At 40.0% G+C, this 27780-nt stretch overlaps 1 protein-coding gene across 1 annotated transcript in view; it reads left to right on the top strand.

The window, feature by feature from the left end:
- opn7b (opsin 7, group member b) overlaps positions 1-12024 on the top strand; it is a 39329-nt gene extending 27305 nt beyond the window's left edge. Inside the window, exons 5-6 of the mRNA XM_035646342.2 lie at positions 6803-7137; positions 7241-12024. Of these exons, the coding sequence (XP_035502235.1) occupies positions 6803-7137; positions 7241-7720 (815 nt within the window). The 3' untranslated portion in view covers positions 7721-12024. The remainder of the gene's footprint in view (positions 1-6802; positions 7138-7240) is intronic.
- Positions 12025-27780: the final 15756 nt, after the last annotated feature.

Here is a 27780-nt window from a genome sequence, read left to right as displayed (position 1 = left end):
CAGGTGAATGCTACAGCAGCTCAATGTGCCTTTTGTATGACTGAGCTGAAACCATTGGGACCTTTTCACTGTCACTCTAACAAGGCCGGGAGAATGACAGCTAATACATCTGCTGGTGTCTCAGAGGACAGATCCTGTAGAGGCAACTTTCACACACTGCTCACCGGGGCAATAAAACATGGGAGAAATAAAGGTGATTCATGACAGTTACGTTTACACCTTCTCAACGTCTGTGTAGAATGTTAATTGAATGATAGGAATTTGTAGGACAACACAAATCAAACTCACCGTTCTTTTTCTAGGCTGCTTGCGTGCTTTCTCTTGAGCTTCATCAGTTAGAGTTTTTTCAGTTTCCAAGACGACGGATCTGTTGACATGCAAGACAAACTGATCATGCCTAATTTATACGTTCACGTGGACAAAAGGTCCAACAAGTGATAATGTTTGGACAAATCACTGAGCTCGCATGTGGACAGATGCTTGCCCATGACAACTGAGTAAACCCTGTGCACTGATGAGGACCATGTGATACAGTTTCAAGCTCTGGAGAGTGCTAATAAGTGGATGTTGTTTTTCTGAAAAATGACTTTTTCCAAGTTCAATAATGACCTTTAATGCGTAGAGGGATGTGTTATATAAGTCTGCACCCTCAGTTAGTTACTCAGCAGTCAGTGTTGTTGCCTTGCAGCAGAAAAGACCTGTGTTTCAACCCGACTCTGCGTCAGGTTTCCATGTCCTTCTGTTTGTCTGAATTAGCTCTAAAAAGCCTTCCACATTCCAAAGATCTGCAAAGTTAACTTTGATAAATAGATAATAGAGTGATGAAATCCTTTTTAGTCACAAAAAAAACCAAAGTGTGGTTGTTATAGGTGGAATGTTGGTTGTTTGCAGAACTGGCAATCAGCAATGTGATGTTGTAAAAATAAAGACGAGCCCAACAGGCAAATTAACCAGTTAATGTGACATTCTTAAGGGGAACTGTTAAGAAAAAAACATAAGAAAGATGTCAAAAACAAACAGAGACACAACAAAGAGGCAAAGAGGTCATGTTTTTGAAGGGGTTCATGGTGATCATCCGTCACCTCCAGTAAATATATCATATTAGGATTACGCTCTCTCTCTGGTAAACTCTCCACAAATTGCCGAACTGATGTTACCCCTGCCTCTTAAAACCATGGTGACCAAGTGGAGCTTTGACTTATCCATCCGAAGATCAGAGACATTTATGCACAGAAGTGAAATACTGCGTAGCTCCAAAATATTAGCCTTAAATGTTCAGAAAAATGTCAGACATATTTTCAAAAAGTAAAAGGATATTGTACGTGCAATGCATTCATCTGCCTTAGTCTATATTGATTAGGCAAGCAGAGGATTAGCATTTTGTGACCACATTGTAAATCTGTGACAACCCTGTCATCAGGCAGCGTCATAATGTTCCAGGCTTTTGATGCTGAGCTACTTTTGCTGCATTTTGGTATGATTGCAAACTGTTCAAGCAGCAAATTGCGCCTGAGCATAATTATTGTTGAGCCATTGAGGATTTATTTAAATAACTGAATCTAATCCAAATCTCCCTTAACAGCACGGAAAGTTGTAATTGAGTTCATATCATCATATCATTTCTTTTCTTATTTTTAATAGACTGTTTGAATACAAATATTAATCATATTAATAGAAATTGCTATTAACTAATGATTTTGCAGGTGATAATTCAATTTCAGTTTTTCCAAGAATCATTAGTCTGCCTAAATTTGCTCATTATACCCTCATTAGATTTTAATTTTTTAAAATCTTTTTCTAGAAATTATAATATGTGTCATAGCACCAATCAACCATACGACATAAATCATAATTCATTTCAAACAGCTAATATGCAAATGTGAGCACTGGTAGCACTTGACAGGGAGGTATGTGTACAATTTCAATGCCCAGATAAAGTTTAATACTTGGAAAGATAATAGAATTAGGCAGATGTGGTGAAGGAAGACATTAGCAAAAAACTCCTAACAGCAGCCTGTGGCAGAGGGAAACAGGAATGTGGGGCTGGCAGCCTGAACGATCTGATAGACAGTGAACTATGCTCACTGTTCATGCACATGTCACAACTGAACCAACCGAGCTTTTGTCTGTATCCAACTTCTCAGGGCTTTGAAAAATTTGTATCTCCAATATCTCCCTGTCTATAACAGGGTTGCCCTGCATCAGCATTGCGGCTTGTTCTTTCAGCCCCATCGCCGCCTGCGCACGGGCCCAAGGCCCCGGCTGGGAGGTTATAACTGCAGGGAGTGATACGATAGGGGTAATATTTGTTCTGCTGCTGCAATAAATATTTCAAATGTGAGTAGTCTGAAAGAACTTTTCAATAGCATTAGAAATCTATTCCAGTCTCCAGTACATGTAGGTTCAGTAGTTGCTGCTAATAGGCATATGATAATACATTTCAAGGCTGTGTTTTTTTTTTAAAGGCTCCTCTTGTCTGAAAAATCCCAGAGAGGACAAGCCGCACAAATAAGTGTTTGAAATTCAAATGAGTTAATATAATGATGCTTTTATGAGATTTCCATGGAAAGAACCTTGTACAGATGTATGCCACTTTCAGACACACTGTGAAACCACACAATAAATGACCTACAATTTCAGAACATAATTTGTGTAAGCATGCTGTCAAACAAACAAACAAGACCAGATTTATTTACCTCGCTTTTCTTGATCAAATGTGAGCCAAAGTGAAATTTTAGGCTTCAAGTTCATCTGCTTCCGTTTAACCAACAACTACAGTGATTGTGTGCTGTTTGATGTCCAAACACCGGCAACCCATGCATCCTGTAAACACAGTGATGTTAACCTGAACCTGCCACTATCGCTTTCTTTTCTCTGAGACAAATGTTCCAAGGCAACTGCACCAAACCCTTGTACCTGCACCACTTATCATAAATAGCATCATTCGCACCAGGCGACACGAGTGACGCAAATTCATGTCATCTGCTTCACACAATATATGAACTGGAGCAAAAAACGGTGAGTGCCGCGATGTTGTGAAGCTAATCGGTGTTGAATTTCTCCCAACGTCACTGACGTTCACAGTATAACGCCAGACTTGCACAAGTAACGTGACACAAGAATTATCTTTGCGTTTTATCCGAACAGACCATTAGTTTATGCACATCCCATGTGTGTAGGTAAAATGGCAAAAAGTTAATTAAAAAAATTTAAAAAATTTAATTTTTCCAAATACAATTCTCTTATCTTTTTGGATGCATGCAAAATATTGCCTGCTGAATATTGTTTAAAAGTTGTTTGACGTGATTGTCTTAATGGGAGCATCTGTTCAGTGTTTTTGCATCTTTGCGTCTCAAACACAAACAATTACAGTTTTTTACTATTACTGTTATTGAGATCATTCACATTTAGCTCCAGACCACTAACCATTTCTTTCGACAATCAACACTTAAGTCTACTTGCCTGGTGGTGCCTGAAAAAGGTAAATGTTTTGCCCATGAATCAGATACAGATGGAAACAACAATAAATAAATTTAAAAAACCTAATTTAATTTCGTTGATTTAATGCCCCAAGCTGAATTTTATTTGTTAGACTTAAAAATTGAGCTCACATAATGAAATAAGTAGCAACTCCCACTGTGTGCAGGCATGGGTATTAAAACTTCAGCAGTTATTATTTGCTTGCCTGGAAAGGGGAACATCAAAATGTCTAACAGCCAAATACCATATTGCTTCTGCTGCTACGACTTATTTTTTTTTTGCTGTAAATTGAGTTTATTTTTATGCAAAGATGAAGCCAGGCAATGACCAAACAGTTTTCCTATTAAAAGTATCTGTAAATGTTAAAGGAGTGGAGTGGGTTTATAGGAAGAAGTGTTGCATCAAATTTCACCATGGGTTACTCATTTGTCGAGGGACAATAACATCTGGTTTAGTCTTTTTCTTTTTTACTCTCAGAAATCAGTAAATGTTTTTGTCAAATATGAAAAAGCTTCTACACTGCTGTCGAAAAAGGAAAAATAAAACTGACTGTGTGAAAACATATGCGACTGGGACTATTATCCAAAGCATATCGAGACGCCACAAATTGACCAGGTCTTCATAGAACTGGTAGGACAACATTCCAAGTTAACAAACTGCTTTGCCTTTTTAAACATTTCTCCCAATTGTTTGTGCGATTGAGTCTGAATATCAAATTCTGACAAAATAAGAAAAGTAAAGTAAGATCTGCACAGACTTTCAATCGACAGAAGAATTTCCTTGTTCGAGTTTTAGTATGTTGTTCAGGAACGGGTGTGGGCCTGCATGCAGAGGAGAACTAAAAGACAGCAGAAGGGACGGCGCATTAAGGAGATGGGAGAGCGTAACAGATTGTGCTTCTTCCTTAGTCTCTTTTATTGGTTCCTAGTTTTCCACCTCACGTTGATATTGCTTTTCGTAATACACCCCTGCTGGGCAAATTACCCTGAACTTGCTGATCTAATAACAGCGCATCGATTCAGTAGTTCTGGTTAGGTTTAATTTGCAGCCACCCATGAGCGCTGATGAACATGTGAGCGCTGGATCAAAGGGGGAAGACGGGTCCTACACTCATCCAACCACTCAGTGGTTCACTTAATTAGAGGGTCTAACAGGAGGGAGGTGGGGCATGAATAACGGAGAGTGAAAAGGGACTTGCTTTGCAGTTAAAGAGGATTGACTTGCATTTACCGCACAACAGAATCAATGTGGGACATCTGCCCCGGTGATAAGTGTCATTGGCTGTGAAAATTGAGGCCTTTCATGTACCATCAAGCTCTAACAGATCTCACTCACACTCATAATATTTGGCAGTGTGCACGCATGGCCGTGGTGGACTAAAGGGTAAAAGCTGGTAATGGACATTTCCAAACAGTACAAATCCATGGCCCGACTGCACCTCCCTCTGCAACGCAGGAACCAAAACTATTGCTACATAGTGGGTACTGCAAAGATCAGGTGCACTCAACTCCTGAGGGAAACATCTGTCCTTCTAACTGCTAAATGCTCACGGATATATTCACCAGCTTGTCGCTAACCATGTTGGCTGTTTTGGTGCAGAGCAAATAGTGGGTTTTAGTGGGGTTATTGTTTTTTCCCTGAAAACAGCTGTCAGCGGGGGCCAAAAACAGTTCTATGAGAGTGAACCAAAACTGGGAAAGAATCCCTTGTGTTATCTCACGTGAAAATTATTTCAGGGGTTGTTGAATGGTTGTGGCGCACACCACAAAACCACAGCCTCCATGACTCCTTCATGATTCAACCCTTGTTACAATTCTCACCCAACTCCGTCTCTCTCTCTCTCTCTCTCTCTCTCCCCACATTTCCTACCTAAGATAAGATAAAAGGCAAAATGCCCCCAAAATAATCCCTTAAAAAATGATTCCACTGTAGCACATTGAACTCGGAGAGCTGGTGTCAGATCGGTGGGTGATGTTGGCAGCGAGTTGAGGTATCTGAGTCGGCATCAACATTTTGCTGCATCCAAATTGAAAATGTAAGAGCACGTTTGAGGGCTTTTGTTCAAAATCATATCCTTAATGTGCCACTCAGATAGATGGAGAGTTTGCTTGGTGAAGTGAGGCTTCACATCACCTGAAAGCTATCTGAAATAGCTAACAGCCCTTTTCGCAAGAACCAAACAGTTCAGCAATTTCTAGAAGGCTTTTTCACCACCACTCAAGCCTCAGTGTGAACTGTAAGAGGGGATGACATCTCAAGAGGCTGTATGGTACCTTAGATAAGCTCCCTGTGTTACTGAAGAAGCTTTTTCCATGGACTCCCTCATTCACATTGTAGCACATGAGCATAATAACAAGAAAGTGCTTCACCAATCATTCTACCATGACCAGAAATTCTGCATGAATGCAAAATAAACTGTGCAACTATAAGATGTATTATTGTTGCAAAACATCATATATCACATCATCACTGAAAGGACTTCTTGTGAGTGGAGAAAGATAACACTGTGACTATAGATGTTAGGAAGTAGCCATCTTACTGGTGACATTTTATGTTAACGTGAACAGCAAAGTCTATTCAGTTCATGACAGATTTCCTTTTGCAATTTCTTGACCAGATCTAAAAGTCCAGTCCTCCTGCATATATTATGAAGGAATGAGTGAGTAAATGTAAAAAAAGGGATCCGTGATTACTCACAAGAAAAATAAAATCATGATCCACACAAATGTCGCCCTAGGGAAGAAAATAATCAGCTAATACTGACAGATAGTTGTGACTGTGTTTCCTCATATGAGGTCTTTTGTGTTCAGTGCTCAGACTGTGGAGAGTAAAGGAAAAATGGTTTGTCTACAGTTTTTTTCTCACATACTTTTAACCTCTAAGTAAACATGCCATGCAGCTCTCCTTATGCACACAGCATAATGTTTATGTCTGGGGCCCTGACATTACGAAGATAACTCACATCACTTGTGCATTCCTATGGGCCATGTGACCTCTTATCCGAACAGTCATGTCAGAATATGCATTGGTGGGGGCAAAGGAAAGGATTGTTGTCTTTATCACATCTAGTTGTCCATCCCATAGGGAGACGTTCTCCGTCACTCATTGCACAATATCTTTTCAATCTGACTCTGTCTGTCTCCCTCTCTCTTCTCCTCTCACTCATTCATCCTCAGCAGCATCGGGTAATCAGAATCAATATGCTTCAGTAGCATATTGTAGCAATGCTGTCATTTCTGTGTCCCTCATCTTTATCCCCATCTGTCAGTAAACACTCCCTCAACTCACCCTCTTCTTCCTCTGCCCGGGTTACATTCCTCAGGTAACAAGTTTTCGTACAGCCACGCTAGCCTGCTGGTTGCTGGGGTCTGGTGCTACGCTGGAGTCTTTGCTGTGGGGCCCCTGTCGGGCTGGGGAGAGTACGGGGCAGAGCCCTACGGCACAGCATGCTGCATCGACTGGTACGCGCCCAGCCAAAACACCGCAGCTATGACCTACATCATCTGCCTCTTCTTCTTCTGCTACATCGTCCCCTGCACTGTCATCTTCCTGTCCTACACATTCATCCTTCTGACCGTCAGGGGCTCCCGCCAGGCTGTGCAGCAGCATATGTCCCCGCAGAACAAGATCACCAATGCGCATGCACTCATCATTAAGGTAAATGCATACCGCAGGTTGCCTTTCCAACACTACTCTGCAAAATATTCATAAATAAATATGTGTAAATGACCAAGATATATTTTGCCGTGTCTCTTTTCAGCTTTCTTTGGCAGTTTGCACCGGTTTCCTGACAGCATGGAGTCCATATGCTATTGTGTCCATGTGGGCAGGGTTTGGTAACCCAGCAGCTGTACCACCCATGGCTTTTGCTCTGGCAGCGATTTTTGCCAAGTCCTCCACCATATACAACCCTATTGTCTACCTGTTCTTCAAGCCCAACTTCCGCAAGTCTCTGTGTCGCGATATGGCCCTGTGCAGAACGACACTCTGTGGCACGCAGAAGGGAACTTGCAGGCAGTCTCATCACAAAGAAGTATGCAACTCTACAAGGTTTTCCAATGGGCTGCCAGAGAGCCACAGGACCTGCAGACACTGCCCTTGCCCTGAAGCTGTCATTGGTACAAGAGAGAACCCGGCCGACAGCAGCCCCCAGCAGACTGCCAGGATACTTAAAGGATCTCTGCAGAATGAGGTGGCCGTCAGTCAGCTCTCCAACGAGTTGCAGAGCGACTTCCTCTAGACAAACAAACACACCCGGACAGTGAGGAGGTACAAAAAAAAAATATGACAGGAGACAAAGAGACAGTAAAAATGAAGGTTGAAAGACACTACTTGCACGGTGTGGGAAAAAATGAAAATGTAATTAAAAACAAAAAAGATCAGGATTGACTAAAGGGAAGGTCAAAGTTTGAGAAAACCTTTTGAACTTTCTTAATGCCTCAAATATGTGATACTGCCAAAAACATGGTTGCACAGTTAAAAGCCAATATAGAAGGATAAATGAGCCAAACTGCCAACATGCAACAACAGACGTGTACGTCGAATCAACTTGATCACATTTTCTGATCAGCTTTCAGCAAACTAGACAGAGAATCCACAGAATTCAAGCTGGATTTAGAGGGAGGAGCTGATACTGAAACTCTGTACTCCCTGAGCTACTTTTTATGTATTTATTATAGGGGTACTGTATTAGATGTTAGAAGTATTTATTCATGCATGCTTCAATTGAAAGAACCACAGGGTTATTGTTGTTATGGAAAAGAAAATTGGTGTTGTCTGCTCATTGCAGAAGATAATAGAGAAAAGATTTGAATTAAGCCTCATTACTTTAGCCACAGTGGGGTGGCCTCTTCATTCTTAACGTTGTTAAGAATGAACCCCTGTGGTAAAGATTTGGCTTAGTGAGCCTACATGTGTAGAAAAATGAACATGGACATTTCACCCCAGGGTTGTTACAGTAGATTGATTCTTCCGTAGTGAGGAGCTGCCAATGTCCATCATGCCTAATTAGTCCAGGGCAGAAGACATGGCTGAATTTTAGAAGCAGGGGTCCGCTAATCCTCAAGATAGCGACAGAAAAGCAGTTTGAGCATGAAACCAAAATGTACCGTTTCGGAGGTCTGTGTGAAATAATCTACACATTTCAAATTGTACAAAACATTTAACACATTTTTGAATTTGAGCATTTTTAAAATTTGATTCTGTCTTATTTTTACAAATGAATGTAGTGTTTATCTAAAAGAGGCAACATATTTATCTAGAAGGAGGTTGTAAGTGGAGTGTAAAACGAATAACCATCAGTCAGATGATGACCAGGTTATAAACACACCAGTGTTTCAGCTATTTCAAACCCAAAGTGCACGTATAAAAGAAGAAGCTTCATGTTCATTTGGGGTTTAAAAGAATCCAAACAATCCGCAAATGAAGAGAAACACAGTGTGTGTAACCAAATTCAACAGCTCAAAGTTGCCAGAAGGTCTTTCTGCAAACTCTGGTGGGAAATAAACGTTGCCTCCATTTTCTCCTTTAAAAACATTTGTCTAATCAGGGCTTTGCTTAAAACCTGTATGGGGTCAAACTTCTACCGCTCATCTGATTACATTTACGCTTTGTTGCTACATTCGTAAAATCAAGCAATTAACAGATTCGTTTTTCAAATATACTGAGTAACCAACAGCAACAAGTGCTGAAAATCTATGAAAATAAGTAATAAACTGGAATTATCTTTTGTTGTGCTCAGATTACCGTCAGTGAAGCTTATATGTGTGTGCGTGAACATGAGAGAAGACAGTGCGTGTGTGCGCGTGTTTATATATATATATATATATATATAATATGCCTCTGTGAGCATGTACTTTCGTAAGGCAGGAACACAAGCATGCAGGTCCTTAAAAAAGAAGCTAACAATGTACCAGCAAATTCTTTTAGGCCAGATACACATACAGCAAAGAATCTGAAATGTGCATATTAAACATCAAGCCATTATAGGATATAGCAAAAGGAGGAGAAAATAAACTATGTCTATGCATGGATAAAGGCCACTTGCCTTCATTGCTCCTCTTGCCTCTTTGAAAAGCAGAGAGCCTGATTTTCTGTAAAAAGATTCGCTACATGAGACACCGGTCTTTGCCTCAGCATCTGCCAAAATTATCCCACCATCAAAAAAATGCCCAGCAAGCATAATTGAGCTTGACCACAGAATTTGTCCAATAAGCAGTTTTTTGCTGTTCCCCCTCACTTCCAGTTGATGACCTACGCTGTGAGAACAAAAGACCTGCCACGGACATTAATTAGATCTGCTCGAGCGCATGTTGTGGTTGACTGGCATGACTTTCATGCCATGTAATGACTCATCGCGTTACCAAGGTGAGAGGAAAGATTGCAGCTGTTTGCAGTTTCCACAAAACACCTGACAATAAACCACCTTTGCCACTTGAACTAATACTCTCAATTGAGCGTTTCACAGAATCTCCAGGCTTTGGGGTGAGACCCATGTTTATTCAGAGCTTATTGGCCTTTTAGCTATGGGCTTAGGCCGTGGTCAGACCAATATTAGCGCTGCATGAAAAAAACACTGCCCCCCAAATTCTCCCCGGTGACGCCACTACATCGACGCAGACGGCTCCTGCGAAAAAACACATCATCAGAGACAACTTTCCCATTTAAATTGTCTCATTGGTGGGAACCTGAATGGGTAATTTCTCCCGTTTCTACTTTCCCAACGTTGAGGAGGAGGATAAAATGATTGGATCACAACCCAGAGGTGTGCCGTTGAAGTTTGGGTCTATAGGGCTAAGTTATCAGATGAAGTAAAGGAAGCCTCAGGCTGTCGCTAGCCCGAGTTAGTTCCGGTGCAGTGCTTATACATCTACATGGAAGAAAGCCTCACTGCTGTAAAAACATGCAGCGTTTGCAAAGACAAACAGACCTTTCCACTGACATAGAGAGTCGATTTTTCTATCTGGAGTATATATTTCTTTCAGTTAACTCACAGCTATTCTTACACCGCCATGGATGCACAGGGTAGAGCTGATAACTGTTTCTGTTCAAAAAAAACTTGCCACTGTGGTGTGTCAAGAATGATCCTGGTTTTAAGTTGGCTTTGACGCCGAGGAGAAAGGGGGTGTAAAAGCTCTAGGATATGAGAAGTGCAAAGGAATTTCACTCTTGTCACGCTGGAACCAAAGGTTCTGTTCAAATGTTGTATTGGACACTTGTATTTTTCTACCTATAAATACTGTAGGTGATGATGAATAGAACATGCATATCAATTACTTGGCTTTCAGTCCCTTTCTGGAGGAACAGGACTTTGTTCCTGAGCAAAGATGGACATACAAACCAGGAAACTCAAATGTGAAAATCAGATTCTGATGACTTTTTTTTTTTCTATTTTTCTGTTCTACTCAAGGAACAAATACTGCAAGTACCTGGGTGTATATACTGTATCACTAGCCATTCCCAGCAAAGTAATTTCCACTGGCTTCACTCATTCAAAAAAATGTATATATTTATCAGACGTCAGGGATTTCATATAGACATTGCTTTGCATGTGTATAGATATGATGTTTGACCAGATGCCTAATTTAATTCTTATATTATCATGAATATCAGCTTAAGTGTGTGAAAAGGGGATGGACAAAAGCCTTTGCACTTCCTCGAAATGAGGAGATGGATTTTATTTTTGTTATTTCAGCTTCTGACTTGTGGCATGGAAAAGTGTTTCCATGTTTTTCTTATAAAAGGATTTCCTACAAAACAGCTTCCAGGTTTGTGGCCTCACTCACTGCAGCTGGAATCTACTTTCTTTTAACCCTCATATAGTTTTGCAAGAGAAGCATAAACTTACCTGGACTTATGTCTTGATAGCAGGATTAGTAATATTACACAGCCTCAAAATAATGGCCATTACTTTGGATTATTACTTAAATTTCATCTCCCACTATGGTGTTGTTGTAATAATCAAAGTGGGAAATTATGTAAGTAATTGTATATGCAGTTTCTATGAAGGTGACCATTTCTACCTCCCAGTTAATCTTGGAATGTATTTGTGGCTGTTGTTGCTCAGTTTGAATTGGAGATATGCAACATCTCCCCTTTTATCTTGGGCAAAGCAAACGCCCAGTTCTCGGGAGATTTGCAAATGTAGACTGCATTGTATGACGCTGGCATTATGTGGATACAAATACACACAAGTTTTCCAAAACCGACCAGCTTTTAAGACACAAATAAGGCTGAATGTAATGTGTTGTACATCTATGTATGTTTGTATATGGAGGGAAAAGTCTGTCTATCTATCTAAATAGGTTTTAAAATATTATGACATTATAATTATTGAAATTATTATCATTGTTGTAAGTGAAGTTTCAGACGCACTGTGAAAAATGTTTACATCTTTAGTTGTTTTGTTTTTTTGTTGCTGTTGTTTTTGACAAATATTGAGGATTGTATGAAAAGTGTTCAATACAACCATCTAAGGGCATATCATTTGTTTTGGAGAAAAATGAATTATAAATAAATGTAATTTCAGGATTCCGTGAATGAGAAAATCACTATTTTTATGTTCCCATTTCTGAAGATACAGTTGAGAAGAGTTTACAGCAATGCTCGCCGCTCTGAGGTTGTAATCCTCATTGTAAAGAAATGAAATCTGTTCAAATATTGGATGAATGAAGTTTGACTTGTAATAAAGTAAGAGGGGTCACCAAAATGAAGATGGATTGTAGTGAGTGTAGGTTAAATGGTAACAGCTTTACCTGTGGGGCACAGGTTATAACTTATAGCTCAGTGTTTCATTCTATTTCATAGAAATTGAAATTGAATGAAATGTCATATATTGAAAGCACCATTGTAGGATGTACAGTAAACAAGATTGGACCATATCACCATTCATATATATATGCTGTGCAGTAGCTGACATTTGCAGTCTTTCATTTGCTTGCCGTCTTTTAACAAAGAACTGGAGTTACAATCAGGTAACTTCTGTTTCTGCGTATGTGTATTTTTCATTCACTCCAATGTGCCAATGTGTATCTTGTGTTTATATTGAGAATACTGTACATTGGTTTTTTTTTCCTTGAGGAGACATTGAGCCCTAGGTTAGATCATAGTGAGCTGTTGTGGTTGCTGTTTGTTGTCTCGCCAAACCAACCTCCACACTTTATTCCCAGTGTGGTTATCCACTGAATAGGATGAAAACTCTCTCTCCCTCTCTCTCACACACGCACAGACACACACAAGGAGTAATTGTGGGACCTCATAGCAGACATGCATGGATTTCTGGCACTTATTGGTTTTTCAATAACAGTATTGATTGAGATTGAGTCTTTTTTTGTTGATGCAGAAAAAGCAGAGTCTCACTAACCACACTTCACTTCACACTGCTGCTTTTGCCTCCTTATGTTCAAGTTATGCCTGAGCATATTGGGTGGAAACAAACAAATTAGAAATATGTATACATGGAAGAAAAAAAAGAATTCCATTTATATTTCATTATTTGACTGAGTAGTAGAATCCATAATCTCTCATGAGGCTTAACCCTAACCCTATTATGTAACAGGCTTTGGAGCAATATGACCTTAAATTATATACTCAGTTTTAGTATTAATCTTAAATCCCCATTCCAGAAACATCTCTGACCTTGGACAAATTTAGGAGAGAAAACTTATTCTCCCACTACATCCGGTGAACACACAGTCCCTGCTCTGCACCTTCTCTTCCCACTTTGTCCTTGCACACCTGGCTATTGCGTTCCCCCCACAGATTCAGGCATCGTCGAGAGCATTCGCAGTGTCCGCCAACAGATGGACATGATCTGGCTGCCGCACCTTAACAAGATGCTCCTGCCGAGCAGCCATCTGTCAGAACATCCCCGTCTGCCAGGTCCGCGCTAGAGCCGGCTCCCAGGACGGGGAGGTTTGTGTGAACGTCCGCTGGACTGCAGCAGCAAAGCGTTAGGTTCATGACCATCGTGATAGTTTGTGATAGACATACGAGCTTTGTTGGTGTTTCGACTGATCGTGTGTTACACAAGGGCCGTCGTTTATCACCTGAGTGCAATGGCAGTCTGTAGATAGATATAGATAGATAGATGTTCTTGACTGTACTTAACATTACACTGATCCACCAAGGAGTTTGTTTATGTGTGCGTTTGTCGGTTGGTTTGTCTACTCAATAGATTTCCTTAAAACTCGATGGAAGGGTGTGACATGAGCTAAGAAAGAACCCATTCAATTTTTGTTTGGATATGGACAATCCAAATTCCTTGAACAATTCAAATAGGCTGTTTCTGCCATTTTCACCAATTTTCCAGGTAATAAAAATGCATATCTTGATCAAAAACACATATTTAGGGGACTGATATCTATGAGTGTGTGCAATTTTGTTGGGACTCGTGGGCCTTGGTGGAAGTTTGCATTCTTCTAAATTTTGTCATTCTTGTTCGTACATACATCTTTCCAAATTCACTGACATGTTACTGCTTATAGTATTTTATTTTTCACATTTTTGTGAATTTGCCTTCATTTCCTTCCTACATTTGGTTTCACGTTATATCGTACTAGTTAATGACGTCCCATGCATTCTGGGTTTTGTCGTTTGTTTGTTTTCCTGGTGCTTCTGCCACTCCTCATGATGTGAAAATGTGTCTCACAGGCCCAGAGCCAGGCATTTGTTGCCCGCGGGCAGACTCTTTGAAAACAAACACTTCATTTGACATGACTGTCCACGTCTTTTTTCCCACAGTCTGTACGGCATCCTCGAACCAAATAGCACTACATTCCAAGAATAAATACAGTAATTTCAATACAATAATCTCCCAGAAATGAATGTGCCCATCCACTAACACAGGCTATTAGTCTAATTCAATTTTCTCTCTTGCAGAGTATTGAATTCGATTAGACAGAATTCAAATATACTGTACAAACTTATCTCATCAAAACAAAATGACAACCTCGAGATATAAAACTGCGAAGTGAAAGGCACCGTTGAAGCTCGAATAAAAATGCAAAGAAAACATAACAAAATAAAACTTAATAAATAACTCATTGGCCTTTGATATTAAAAAGGTTACCAGCACTGTAAATACTGTAAAGTACTTCTGGGGATTTACTCCTCCAAACCACTTGATTTACCAAAGAAAAAACCTATATATAAAACTCATAACTTCTAATGATAAATAATTCCTGTTATGGATGAACTATCCAGAGTTATCTTACTTCAAATGATTTAAAGACTATGGAATGACAGTAGAAATGTAAAGTATTTGTGATTTATAAAATGGGCTATAACCCACTGACATGATCCATCACATTTCAGAATGCAAAAGTGTAGAAAAGATAAGTAAAACAAACCAGAGCTGCAGCTGTGATAACAACCTAGTGCCGAGGCAGTGGAGTGAGATTGAACAGTGTCGGAGTGAACTGCAGTCCCGCTGCCTCCACTCTTCAAAGAAGATAATTAATGATTTTAAGATCAGAAATTAATTAGAGGCCTTTTGATAATTTTTCGCTGTGACTTCCAAGCCAGGTCTTTTCTACAAGGGCGTCGAACTAAAGCATGCTAACTAGTTAAGTTACAAAGGTTTCTTCTATGTACAGCTGGGATTGACTGCCTCGGTTCTCTGCTCCACCATTGGCAACACGATTAATTTCACAAGAAAAGAACTGCTGAACATCTCTGGCCAAAAACTGATCTGCTGCTCATCAACGGGGCAGCTCGGACTTTTCATGCTCGGCTGCACGGTGCTTGACTGAAACCCGGCTTGGTGACTCTGTGTGCTGAGGTTTGTGTGTGTGTTAGCACGCCTTTTTGCAATGGTAACAAATTTGGTATCAACAGTCATGGGATTTCAATGATATTGGTACCACATTTTTGGTATCATGACATTCCTATTCCTTGCTTTGCAGTAGGAACATACAACAAAATGCCCAGTCAACAAAAACATGTGCCATTTGCCTCAAATTATGTTACCAAGGCAATTATTTTTGTAATATTTCAGTGTGTATTTTGTATTATTTTCTGGTCTAAACATGTTGGCTTGCAATTCTTTAACAATTTAGGTACAACATCAACCCCCAGGTCTCTCTAAAATGCAATAAGCATTTCATTTCCCCTGCTCTGCTTTTTCTTATAAGTGGTTGACATGTGGATTTCTTCATCAACAGTCTAAGTTGGACAAGATATGACTGCTTTCATTATTTTATGTTGTTATTCACTGTTTAGCAGTAGCTGTTGTGAGTTTCCAGCCCCAAAGTTTGCACAACCCAGTTACTGTTCATAATGATGGTGGTAAATTGATAACTGATTTACCATGTGATTTCCTTGACTCAAGGACAAGAAAAAAAACACATGAGCAGGACAATAAATAAGTAAAATGCTCTCCTTTGTTTTAATTCTTGTGCAACATTAAGTCTGACTGTGTGTACTTTTCATCCTCCGTGAGTAAACACAAAGTTGTCCTTCAGGCCAGGAAAGCGCATTGAATTACATATGAAAGCGGTAAATTGGGATGTCAGAGAAAAATATAAACTATTTGATGAATGTGCACAGAATCCCAAAGGTTTATCTGAATCAAAAGAGGAATTGCTAATAGGGACAACCTTCAGGATGGTTGTTGTCCAATCATTTTGCTTAAATTAGAATATAAATTGTGAGTTGATATGAATAGTGCAAAATAAATTATTTCAAATAACCACAGGTTATATTCCAAATTGTTAGTGTAATTGTAAGATTAATGAATTGCTAAAATATCAATGAAAGCTTAGAATGCCATCTCCAACAGCAACATGATGCAAAATGCTATGGCAGACTGCGGCACTGGGAATTTACTACCCCCTGGCGATGGATGGATACTTCATTGTCCCCATGGGTACATTTGACTTGGACACAAATGTAGACTAGCTATTATCAAATTATATATTTTTTAATAATTTTTTTGATGATAACTATCAAGGGACTTTTCTATTTTTATAACATCTTTCGAGGGCGGCACCAAACCTTGGACACACACGTTACAAAGAAACATCGAGACAATTACAATAATTGCCTCCCTTCTCTGCATCTCTGACCTGTTTTCAACCTGATTTTGCATGAATATTATCTGATCTGACAGGTGAAGAGGCTTCCCTGTCTGAATGTCATCCTGCGAGCTGCGTGCACCGCTGTTCAACCCTATGAGCTGAAAGAGCGTCCAGAGTTCACGACTGCGGCAGGGCTGACAATAGAAAGGCCTCACACTTCTGACTGATGCTAGAAGTTCCCATGGAAATGCAAAGATCCCTGCAGAGGTACCCAGCATGCACCTGTTGTTTACTCAAAATTGTACTTTGTGTTTGATTTGGAATTAATTATGGTAATGCAAACTTTTTTACTCTTACCAATGCTGAGGTGATGATGATCATGATGATGATGATGATGATGATGATATCCCTAATTTTATTCCATTATTGTACATTTTGCGTACTGTTTACAAACTGCCAACCTCCCCCTTTGCAGCCCCTGACACTCCCCCAGTGAACTATGACTTCCGGCGTGTATCTTTAATCTTTAGTTTTAATCGGCTCTGCAGAGGCATCTCATTGAACAGGCTGCAGTTGCTGATTTGGCTCCTTACTTTTGTTTGATTCTCACACAGTTTGTCAGGACTTTCTTAGCTGACTTTTTAAAAAAAACAAAACATTAAAGTCCACAAAAGCAGTAGTTTTAGTACACGACACCTTTCTCCTCAGGCAGTAACTGTTCCTCACTGCTCTCCCTCTATCCCCCCTGGTGAGCTGTGCCTGGTGATCACACTCTATACCAGAGGTTTTTAAACTTAGTAGTTCAAACCAAAAGTTAGCACACACAGACATTCCATTTTGCTGACTTTCTATTTTGCAGGTGTGTTTTTTCACACTTTTTCATTCTTCAAATGAGAGATTTTGATGCTGGATGAGCTCAACATATACTTGTGAATATTGTTGTATGATTATATATTATAATTTAATCTCCCCGTCTACGTTTATCTTATCTTCCCTACACCATCTGTGAGAAGCGTTGATGTTAATGGAGCACATTTTTTACATGCTTGAACGGGCATATCATACAACAAGCATCCTGTCTACAAGAGTCAATCCCAATCAGTGGGAGCGTGTTGTGTTCTGTATAAATGCATGAACTTTACATAAGTGTGTGTGTGTGTGTGTGTGTGTGTGTGTGTGTGTGTGTGTGTGTGTGTGTGTGTGTGTGTGTGTGTGTATGTGTGTGCCCATTGCTGACCACGCATCTTTCCTTGATTCCACACTTTACAACACTTCCAAGTCCCGTCTGTTACTGTGACAGCACCATATGTCTCTTCCTCTGTCCTTTTTTTTTTACACCCCCTTTCATTTCACCCCACTTTCGCAACATATATAATGACTCATAATCCTCGGTACAACTGAATTTCTACATTACCTACTGAGGCTGTTTACGTGCATCCTAGTATCCTGGTTCTGAGTCACATCCTGTTTTGAACCATATTCGGGATATAGTGTTCACACCACACGGAACAGAGAGTCAACTGGTTGTTTATCATGCTCATGTGTATGTGATTATAACATTATCCAAGCTTGTGATTTGACTTCTTGACAACACCACAGACTTCTATATGACCTCTGTCGTAACTGAGTTATGTACCTTATGGACCTTTTTGGGGTTTATTGATGCCTGAACAGTGCTGCTCTCTTTTAATCGCAGGACTGGCAGTTTGAACCCCAGCTCCTTCTGTCCACATGTGAATGTGTCCTTGAGCATGACGCTGAAGACAGGTTGCTCCTGACGGTTTGGCCAGCGCCTTGCATGGTGGCTGGCTGCCATCACTGCTGTGTGTGTGTGTGTGTTTGTGTGTGTGTGTGTGTGTGTGTGTGTGAGAATGGGTGAAAGAGGCAATAGGTACATTGTAAAGCACCTTGGACAGGGGCATTACGTCGATGCAGTCTATTTTTCACCTGTAACTGAAACCAGGAATGACTAATGCTTTTCAATTTTTGAGTCAAGCTTTCACTTTCATGGTTTTGCCTCTCTGACAGGTGTAGCAGCAGCAAAAAAAAACAAAAAAAAACAGACCTCTGTTAAATTCCCAAGAGGATCACAGCCTTGGTTGAGAATTCCAAGAAACACACCTCATGCAGGTCGAATGTTGGCAATGTCTGCTTGCTCCACTGCTGGTTTTTAAGACATTTTGCTGCAATGAGCTAAAATCAAAAACTGGAAAAGGGATTCACTGTTCATGGTGCGGAGTCCATGTTTGTCTCAGAGTGATGCGGTTAGCTAGTTTTTATAAAAGGTGTGCACTAAAACATTGGGCTTTCACTATGGACAAATGTTTAAATGAAAAAAGTGTGCAATCCTCCTCTTTCAGATTGTCAAGAACTGCTCAATGCTCCAATATCAGTAAATATGCTGTGATCAACTGTATCAAATGCAGCAGAAAAAAACTAGCATTGCACTTTTCAGTGAAATCACACAAATGAGCACCATATTTTAGTCTTTCATGTACCATAGTTTTTCGTAATTTTCAGCGTATGTAATGAGAGCTCAGATAGAACAGAAAAGGGATCTGAAAGAAAGCAGTGCACATATAAACACCATGTGGCTATTCAATTCTTTATGTAGTTAGTTTCACCTCCATTCATCACCACATCCTTTTAACTCCTCATTCCTATAGGCTGAGGCCATTCCAATGGCAACTTAGGTAAAGTGGTATGACACAAAGACGCCGTTTTTCAACATAAGACAGGGAGACAGATGTTTCTCCAAAATACAAAGCATTCCACCCGCCTGCCTTCTCACAGTGATGACGAACAATCCCCTCATTATTATGCGAGAGTGGTCTGATAAGGCTTCCAACTGTCATACTGACTGCAGTTTAACTCCCGTACAGGGATTTCTACCCCAGATTCCTACAATATTCAGCCTCATGGTGGGTTAGCCAATTCCTGGTCCCAATCTCTCTGCTCACTCATCTACCCACAGCTTATCTTGACATTTCCTTACTTTTCACGGGACACCTCCATCCCCACATTCATCTGATCTCCTCACTCACAGTGAATGGAAAAGGAGGGGCATAGTTAAGAGAAACTGGTGGAGAAAAATTATACTGCAGGATAATAATGGATTCATTTTTTCATCATTTTAATAGCTAATAATCCATTCATCATTGTGTCATGAGAAAATGTGCCATTATGCTGTATTGTTGATTTACTGTACATTCACAACAATAAGGTGGGCTGTTTCTGTGAGCCCTTATCAATGCTCCCTCACAAGTACATTTTACGCTTGCTGTGTTGATCTGCTCTCGTATTGTGCGCGCGTGTGCTTTGTGCGTGCACTGGTTTTGAAACTAAGTAAACACCATAATACAGGTCTTATCCACCGAACACCTTAACGGCCACCAGGCATCATGCCACTGAAATCAATGAAAGCTGCTCCACTGACACCGTTCCAATTAACTTTATCCTTTTACTCCACTAAATCCTGTGCAGAGGGGAAAAAGAGCATATGAGCAGCTAGGACTAACTGAAGATAATTTGTAATACATATATCTAAATTTAAAGGTGGGCAAGAGTAGATTTAATTTACCCTATTTGTTTATCAGTTGTTTGGCAGGTTTGCAGAGGACCCGGATCGCCAAACAATTAAAATTTGTGAGACTGGAGCCACAGCTGTATTTTAGACAGCCCCATTAATTAATACAGAGTAATAAAACTGCCATAATAATGATCATAAATTACTTATACTTTTGGCCACGCAACGTATTTCACAGTGTCCCTGTGGCTATGGCTGCCATCAGTAAGGCCAGCATGGCTGTTTGCTACACTTGACTGATTTTAAGTCGTGTCCTGACTGTTTATTATTGCTTTTTCTGCCTGTACCAAAACCAGAATGGCAATGTCTGATTAATGGATTCTCTTCTGTTCCCGCACATATTTCAAAAGCAATAATATACACTGTGTGTTTCTGGATGTATGCTTCTGAATGCAGTTTCACGTTTGCACAGGATTCCTTACTCTCGGTAGCGGAGCAAGTTGTTTTATGAAACACAAAACTAGTCTTGGTTTAAAACTGCCACAACCAACAAGGCAGCAATAATATAAAGAGTTAAAAAATAGACAAGGTGAGAATTGAGTGCTGAAGATTGAGGACCATCTGTTATCTTGCATTTAAGCATCTTTGCATTCAATGTGTTGGGATAGAAACCTTGATAATCCCAACAGCCTGTAATATGTTACCTGCCTGCTAGCTGTGATTGACAGGACCAAAATGCACGCAAGGAAAAAAGTTAGATTCGATAAAGGGAGAACAAAACGAGACTTACAGTCATCGGAGGGAGTGTCCAAGAAAAGTAATCCACCAGGAGAAATACGAGGAGCCAAAAACAGCTGAGCATGAACAACACAGGTGACAAAGGGAATCACAAAGACTATATACACAAGGTGGGCGGGGCTTGTTAAACAGGTGAAACACTTTAGGATCAGGTGCAGACAATCATGGGGCAGGAAAAGTAAAGTGACAGAAAACGGGAGAGTGGAGAACAGGAAATGAATGTCAAAATAAAACAGAAAACAACAAACTTAAGATTCAACAAACACAAGGGATAACAAAGGGTAATTTAACTAAGGAAGGGGAAATCAAAGCATAAATAAACAATGAAAGTCCTCAACGAGTTGTTAATGTCCTCAACAGTTCGTAGGGGTAGAATCATGACAGTAGCTTGCTACAGTTGTTGCCCCTGCGGCATCCATGTTTCCTTTGCCTATAGCTGCAATGCTCTCACGACTTTACCACCTGAACGCCGAGCATATCGTTGACACAACTTCCCATGTTGTAACCAAGAGCTCACGGGTTCAATTTGAAGGCAGCATATGAGGATACCAGCTACAGACCTGGCAACAATTAACATGTGGTTGAAGTCGGTAAAGTTGGTTTAGGCCCCAAACCCAAACCCAAACTTTGTTGCTTCATATATTACATCACCTAACATCCTCTTTGGCTCCTTTTGTGATTATTACAGCCACCTAACAATTTTGGCTCATATTGAGCTCCTTGTACAGACAAACTATGAGGACAGTCTGTCCCAGCATCACTGGGTGAACTTAATGAGATTTAGCATTTAGTTTATCTCATTTCAAGGACTTGGCTGCAAGTCTGACTGGAGTCACAGTCATCAGGTTTGCCTCTCCTCCACCCTCCCTCATTTATTTCCCTGCTTACCTTCTCTCAGCCATGCTTCCTATCTGCTCCTCACACAGTCTCGGCCTCCTCCGCTGTCAGTCCTAGTCTTGCTCTCCGTCGACACATCTGTGCCTGGCTCAGGCCACTTCTGTGGATCACTTCACGTCTTTCTATCCCCTCTGCCGACTGCTTCCATTGATCTTCATATTGTGCCTGTTCCCCATCTCTCAGATGAGAGATTGAAGAAAATTCCATTTCTCCTGTGTTGCATCACTGCACTTCACCCGTCTCATCATTTCAGATCACTTCATTTTATCAGCATGTGTCTCCCAAAGGCTCAAACAAACCGAAACCCAACACTCCCTCTACAGTTCATGAACACACACACACAGGCACACATAGCATGCCCTCTCCCTTGTGTTCACACACACTGATCCTTTAACGCTACAAGTCTTCTATCCACTCTGGTGTCTCCTCTTAGGGGAGGACGAACATAAAGCACGTTTGATATCCCTCAGCACTTACACAATGCAAAACTTAAATAACCAATTACAAAACAGTGCTCTTTACTCTTTTTTATCCATCACCATAATTTGTGTAGTTTTCATATGATCAACTCCCTTGCGCCACATGTAAAATGACGACTCAATTGAATGGGTGTTTATGTGTGTGTGCATATATATTCTCAGTCATTTTTCCTGTTATAACTTCATGGCAGCCTACATGGTACAGCATGCTATGTGTTCCCCGTGACTTCTTCATCATGTATGATACATGGATGCAAGTTCCCTTAACCGAGTTCAGGACAAGGGGGAAGGAAGGAAGAGATATATAGATTTAAAGCATCTGTTTTCAAAACATGACACATGGGTTAAGGGTTTGAGTTCAACTCAACAGTTGCTGCTTTGTTCGTTTGACACTGACAAACCACAGTGTGTAAAGCCTCTCCTGTATCTAATAGCCTTTGGGTGTTGGTAGTGGTTGCTGTTGTGGGTGACATATATGTTTTATAGACATTCCAGACCATAACACAGTAAATAATCTCTTTTCTCTAAATTATAATAAATAAATGAATAAATAACCAATTTTTTTTAATTCTAGGAGCGGTCGGGTAAGCAGTGTCAAGCTCAATTAGAAATCAGGCCAAGCACACTTGAAGTCCCAGGAGGATTATTTTCTCATAAAATGTTTGGGTTAGTGTGTATCTGAAGAGAAGCCAAGGTGTATTTGAGAATGTTTTCAATTGAAGTACAACACTGACATGCTTTATTAAATTGGGGTAACATTTTCATTGCACACAGAGTTTTCACTTTACCCTGCACACAAATACTTTGTGGTGAAGTGGGAGGAGGGGGAGAGTATTTTTCCAGGAACAAACCTAGTTTCATTCCTTTGTCAGGGGGTAGACTGTAATATGTTTGTAGACCTTTGACACCTTTCTCCTTCTTTCGACAGGTGATGCCCTCATGAACACTTTTCCAACTATTCTGCTTTTCTTATACCGCGGTACGACAATGATGACATGGAAAAATAAGTCTGCAATTATACGTGCTTTACTTCACTTAACACATACAATGATGACTTATGATACTGCATATTATTATACCATACTGAGTCCTTACTACAGTGGATTGTTGATGTGTGTATAGGTAGTCATAATGTAAATATAAAGCCATCAGTCAACCTCTTGTTTATAACTAGTCAAAAGTATCCATAAGATGCTTGAATTTATAATTCATTATCAGCAACATCTATAATGTCTTTGGACTGTTGATATAGTGCATCAGAATGCCTTATGTGTGTATATGAGGACGGTTATGCTGTCGTAGTGCACTATAGACACAGGCTTCATACTAAGTGTTACCAAACTTTATTTGGTACTTTTATTTTTCCATGTAAGTGCTAGAAAGATGCGTTGTATTAGATTGCCACACAAAGAGCGTGTTTCTGTTGGAAAATTGTTTCTGCGCTAGGGAACAAATTATGTGCTACTGCTTTTTCTTCTGCAGTTACAATGGCCGAAGGCTGTCATAAGTTTTAGCGAATGAAAGAGATGAGGAGCTGGAGTGCCATGGCTGAGTGGCTGACAGTCAAAGGTCAATCCAATTTTCTTACGACTTCAGTGAAGGCTATTGTACTTGAGGGAAAAAGGCGATTGAGACTGAAGAGAGAATATTCACATGCACATTTACAGGAGTAAATCACAAAAAGCAAGTTTTGGATTACAATGATTGCATTGTAATGACTTTTCTGTAAAAAAAAAAAGATAAAAAAATAAGAGGATGACCTGAAGAATTTCCTCTCACAGAACGTCTAGCTCCTCTGTATCGTATGGCATGCCACTAAAACAACATTTTAAAGGCACCTGTTTAGGTAAATCACTTTGAGGGAAGCTAAAATCTCTGTGGCGAAACATAACAATAACGCAAATGAAAGGGTTATGTTGAAAGATTGAGCATAATCACTTTAAATATCATTACATGTTAAGAAGCAGCTTGAGTATCTAGTTTGTTTATTTTATATGCTATTTGTGTACATGTAATAATCTTTTGAGTCATTTGTTTATTTAAAATTTTAGCAGGTTCTGCCCTCCACATATGGCAGCAGGGGTGTAAAGGTTGTGTGTGGACGGCAAGGAGACATGAAGCACAATGAAGTAACATCACATCTACAGATAACAGCAACATATATCACTATGTAGAGAGAGCTTGACGCACTGCAGCTAAGGAAAACACATGCAGATTGATAATACATTGAAGAAAACAACTGACAAAATTCTACTGCAAATACTGAAAAATACAGCAAATACAGAAAACAAATAACTGAAACGCATTACAAATACAGATAATACAAGCAATTACTGAACAAAATATGGAGATGCTGCCAAGTTCACGCCTGCGACTGGCCTCCCCACATTATGTAGTGCATAGTACAATACCTGCAACATTTCTGCACTCTGGAGAAATATATAGACCTACAGTATGTGTCACATACAACAAATACACAAATTTGTTGAGGCTCTGGTATTAAACACACTACAACTCTGATATACAAGACACAATTTTTTTTTTCTTAAAGATTCGCACTCTAATGTAATTAATTACTCGGAGTGAAATGTTGAATATCAATTCAGTTAATCTATTTGTTACTCATCCATCAATATAAAAAGTGACACATAAGGAGACAATAAGGACACAATTCTCCTCCTACATGTAATTAAGGAGAAGGGAATGACTCTCAGAGGTCAGGATCTCATCTCTAACACTCAGGTCTTTGTCTTCTTTCTTTAACAACCGGTTCTCAGGTACTGCTCACCTAGTTCGTGTCACAAACTCATGTATGCGTGTACGTAAAGTCGTCTGTGCATTGGTGTATGAACTATAATGGTCGTAGGTGCAGTGTTAGGTAAGACATGCGGGTGAAATACACATACAGTAAATGCATTACACAGTGCAGTGTGCCTGTTATAGCCCTGATTAGGAGTGACATGATTATCAGATTCTAAATGTAGTCCAATATGCTCACCTTCCTCAGCTAACGAGAAGCTGCTCTGGGCTGCCAACTGTGGAAATCTCTGCAGCAGAATAAGAACATTTTCTTCAAACAGTTAACTGTCACAATGGAGATGGTTAGGAAAAATGGAGGGAATAAAAAATAAAATGGAAGCAATATGTGGTTAAAAAAGAGTAGGAAATACACATATAAACATTCTACATCACGTGCTATAGCAGTTATCTAAATTAACCATTAACTAAGATGACATAACACTGCTGCTGCTGGTGGTGGATTTATTCAAAGGCCAAGCACTTTGCCATCAGTTATTATTTTCCTCTCCTGCTGAAGGGCGATGTTCGTTACTCATTATGTCTTAGGTTCCCCTCAAGGCTGGTAAATGCTTAGTCAGCACAGTGCTGACATGTCCAAGAGGAGGGGCTGATGTGGGCTGCAAGGACCTGCACTCCCTCTGCATTTCAGTCACTGCAGAGCTTCTGTCGGTGTACATCTCTGCTCCCCCCTCCCTCCGTGATGGATAATCTCAGCCACAGCTATCCATTATCTAACAGTAATTTGTTGGAAGAAGGCGCTAATCTTATTAATATAAGCAATGAAGAAGCTTATTTGGACCAGTGATGGGCGGCGAACTCCAGTTCTCATTTGTTAAAGGACTTTGAGCCAAAACAAACATCTGCAAGTTTACTCAAAAGCCAGCATTCCAAAATGATGCTCTGGTGGTTTACGAAGCCTGTGGATCTGAGACACCAGCTACATGAAGTTTGTTAAAATAGTTTCTAATTGGTTCAAATGAATGAATCATGTCCTAAAGCTACTGTCATACTGAGACATCGCAAGTCAAAAATGTAAGAAGAGGCGACAGCCAACAATTGTATATAATCATAACCATCACTTTGTTTTATCTTGGGAAGTTTTTCAATTCAATTTTATTTGTATAGTGCCAAATCACAACATGCATAATCTCAAGGCACTTTACATAGTAGAGTCGAGACGTCATTACAGAGAAACCCAACAGTCCCCACAATGAGCAAGCACTTGGCGACCGTGGGGGGAAAAAAGAAATTCCTAGCAGAACCGGATTCAACAGCACAAACTGGTTCTTGTAATGACCATAATAATACTTACCGTTATCGATCAACCATTTGTTGGGTGGTAATGTTAATCTTGCTCATGTGAATACTCACATTCACTGCTCTGTACTCACCTCTGCAGCAAATTTCTCACATGTATTCTTCGGTGGTGTGGTTAGCACCGTCGCCAGAAGATTCTTGATTCGAATCCCGGTTCCAACCGGCCATGGCTTTTTCTTTATCTGCCTGGGATTTTCCCTCGGCTTCCTCCCACAACCAAAGACATGCAGATTCGGGTTAGGTTAATCGGAGACTGTAAATTGACCCTAGTATGGTACATAGTGCCACAATATGAATGAAAGTATCTGTATGTTGGTGTCCAGGGGTGTACTGTCAGTAGTGTCAGCCGGGATATTAGGTGAGCCTTCCTGTGAGCCGCTGCCCTTAAAAGGACGAAGCGGTATAGATAATGGATGGATGGACATTGTTCCATGTCACTCATGCTGTGCCAGATTACCCTCATTTCGTTTCTTCTATCGGCACAATTAATGTTGTAGGCAAAGAGCAGGAAACTAATTTCCTAGTACATTAGTCATCCTGTTTTACTGCAGTGAATGTGATGCCAAAACATCTTGACATCTTGTCCTCTCTTCAATAAAGTGAAAGAAAACACATCAAGTATAATAAGAGGCTGGTTCTAACTTGAATGAGAAATTTAGTGACAGCACATTAATGCATTTGCTCTTTTCTATCCTCAACGCCGAATGTTGTTATTATTACATGACATGACACTCATTTTGCTGACGCTTTGGTCCAAAGTGACTTACAATAAGTGCATTCAACCATGAAGATATTACCAAAAAGGGCAAGAATCATTAGAGTACATACACATTTATCAAACAAGCAAAAACAGCTTCAAGTGCTCCATTTCATCAAACATGCACAAAAAAAGAAGAAAAAAAGGTGAAGAATATGAAGATAAAACAGGCTGCTTCTACTCTGAGGTTGGCTTTAAAAACAACAGTGAAATATTAGACTACTTTTGTGAATTGTATTCATTTTCATTCAAACCTTTTTTATTGCTTACCCACACAGCTGCTCATAACAGTAATTAATATGAATGTAATCACTAAATCAACCTAAATAATCAAATGCGATAAAAGTCTCACTTTGAGCCAAATACATTATTTTAAAGAGTCATTTTCTTGACAGGCTTGGTGTGTTTTATGCAGCTCTAGTCACTGTATGTGTGGGTGTTCATCACCACCTACTGGTCATATGGGGGGAAAAACAAACCATGTAGAACGAGGTTGCTTCCAAATGCAGAATCGAGTGCACGTGTCTAGAGGTAGTGAGCTAAGAGTGGAGATACAGTTAGGTGAACTGGGTTTGTAATGATTTAAACACTGAACCGAGAGAAAGTAAAGAAATAATATCATAGTCAGGGGCAGACAGATTGTGTTCCCACTGCATTCAACAACCAAGACATGGTTTCAATCATCCACAACTTCAAGACAGAAAACAGTTG

Source organism: Scophthalmus maximus, chromosome 3 (assembly GCF_022379125.1).
Source record: "Scophthalmus maximus strain ysfricsl-2021 chromosome 3, ASM2237912v1, whole genome shotgun sequence".
Taxonomy (NCBI): Eukaryota; Metazoa; Chordata; class Actinopteri; order Pleuronectiformes; family Scophthalmidae; genus Scophthalmus; species Scophthalmus maximus.
Note: the sequence above shows the minus strand (reverse complement) of the source record. Positions and strands in the feature narration are given on the sequence as shown.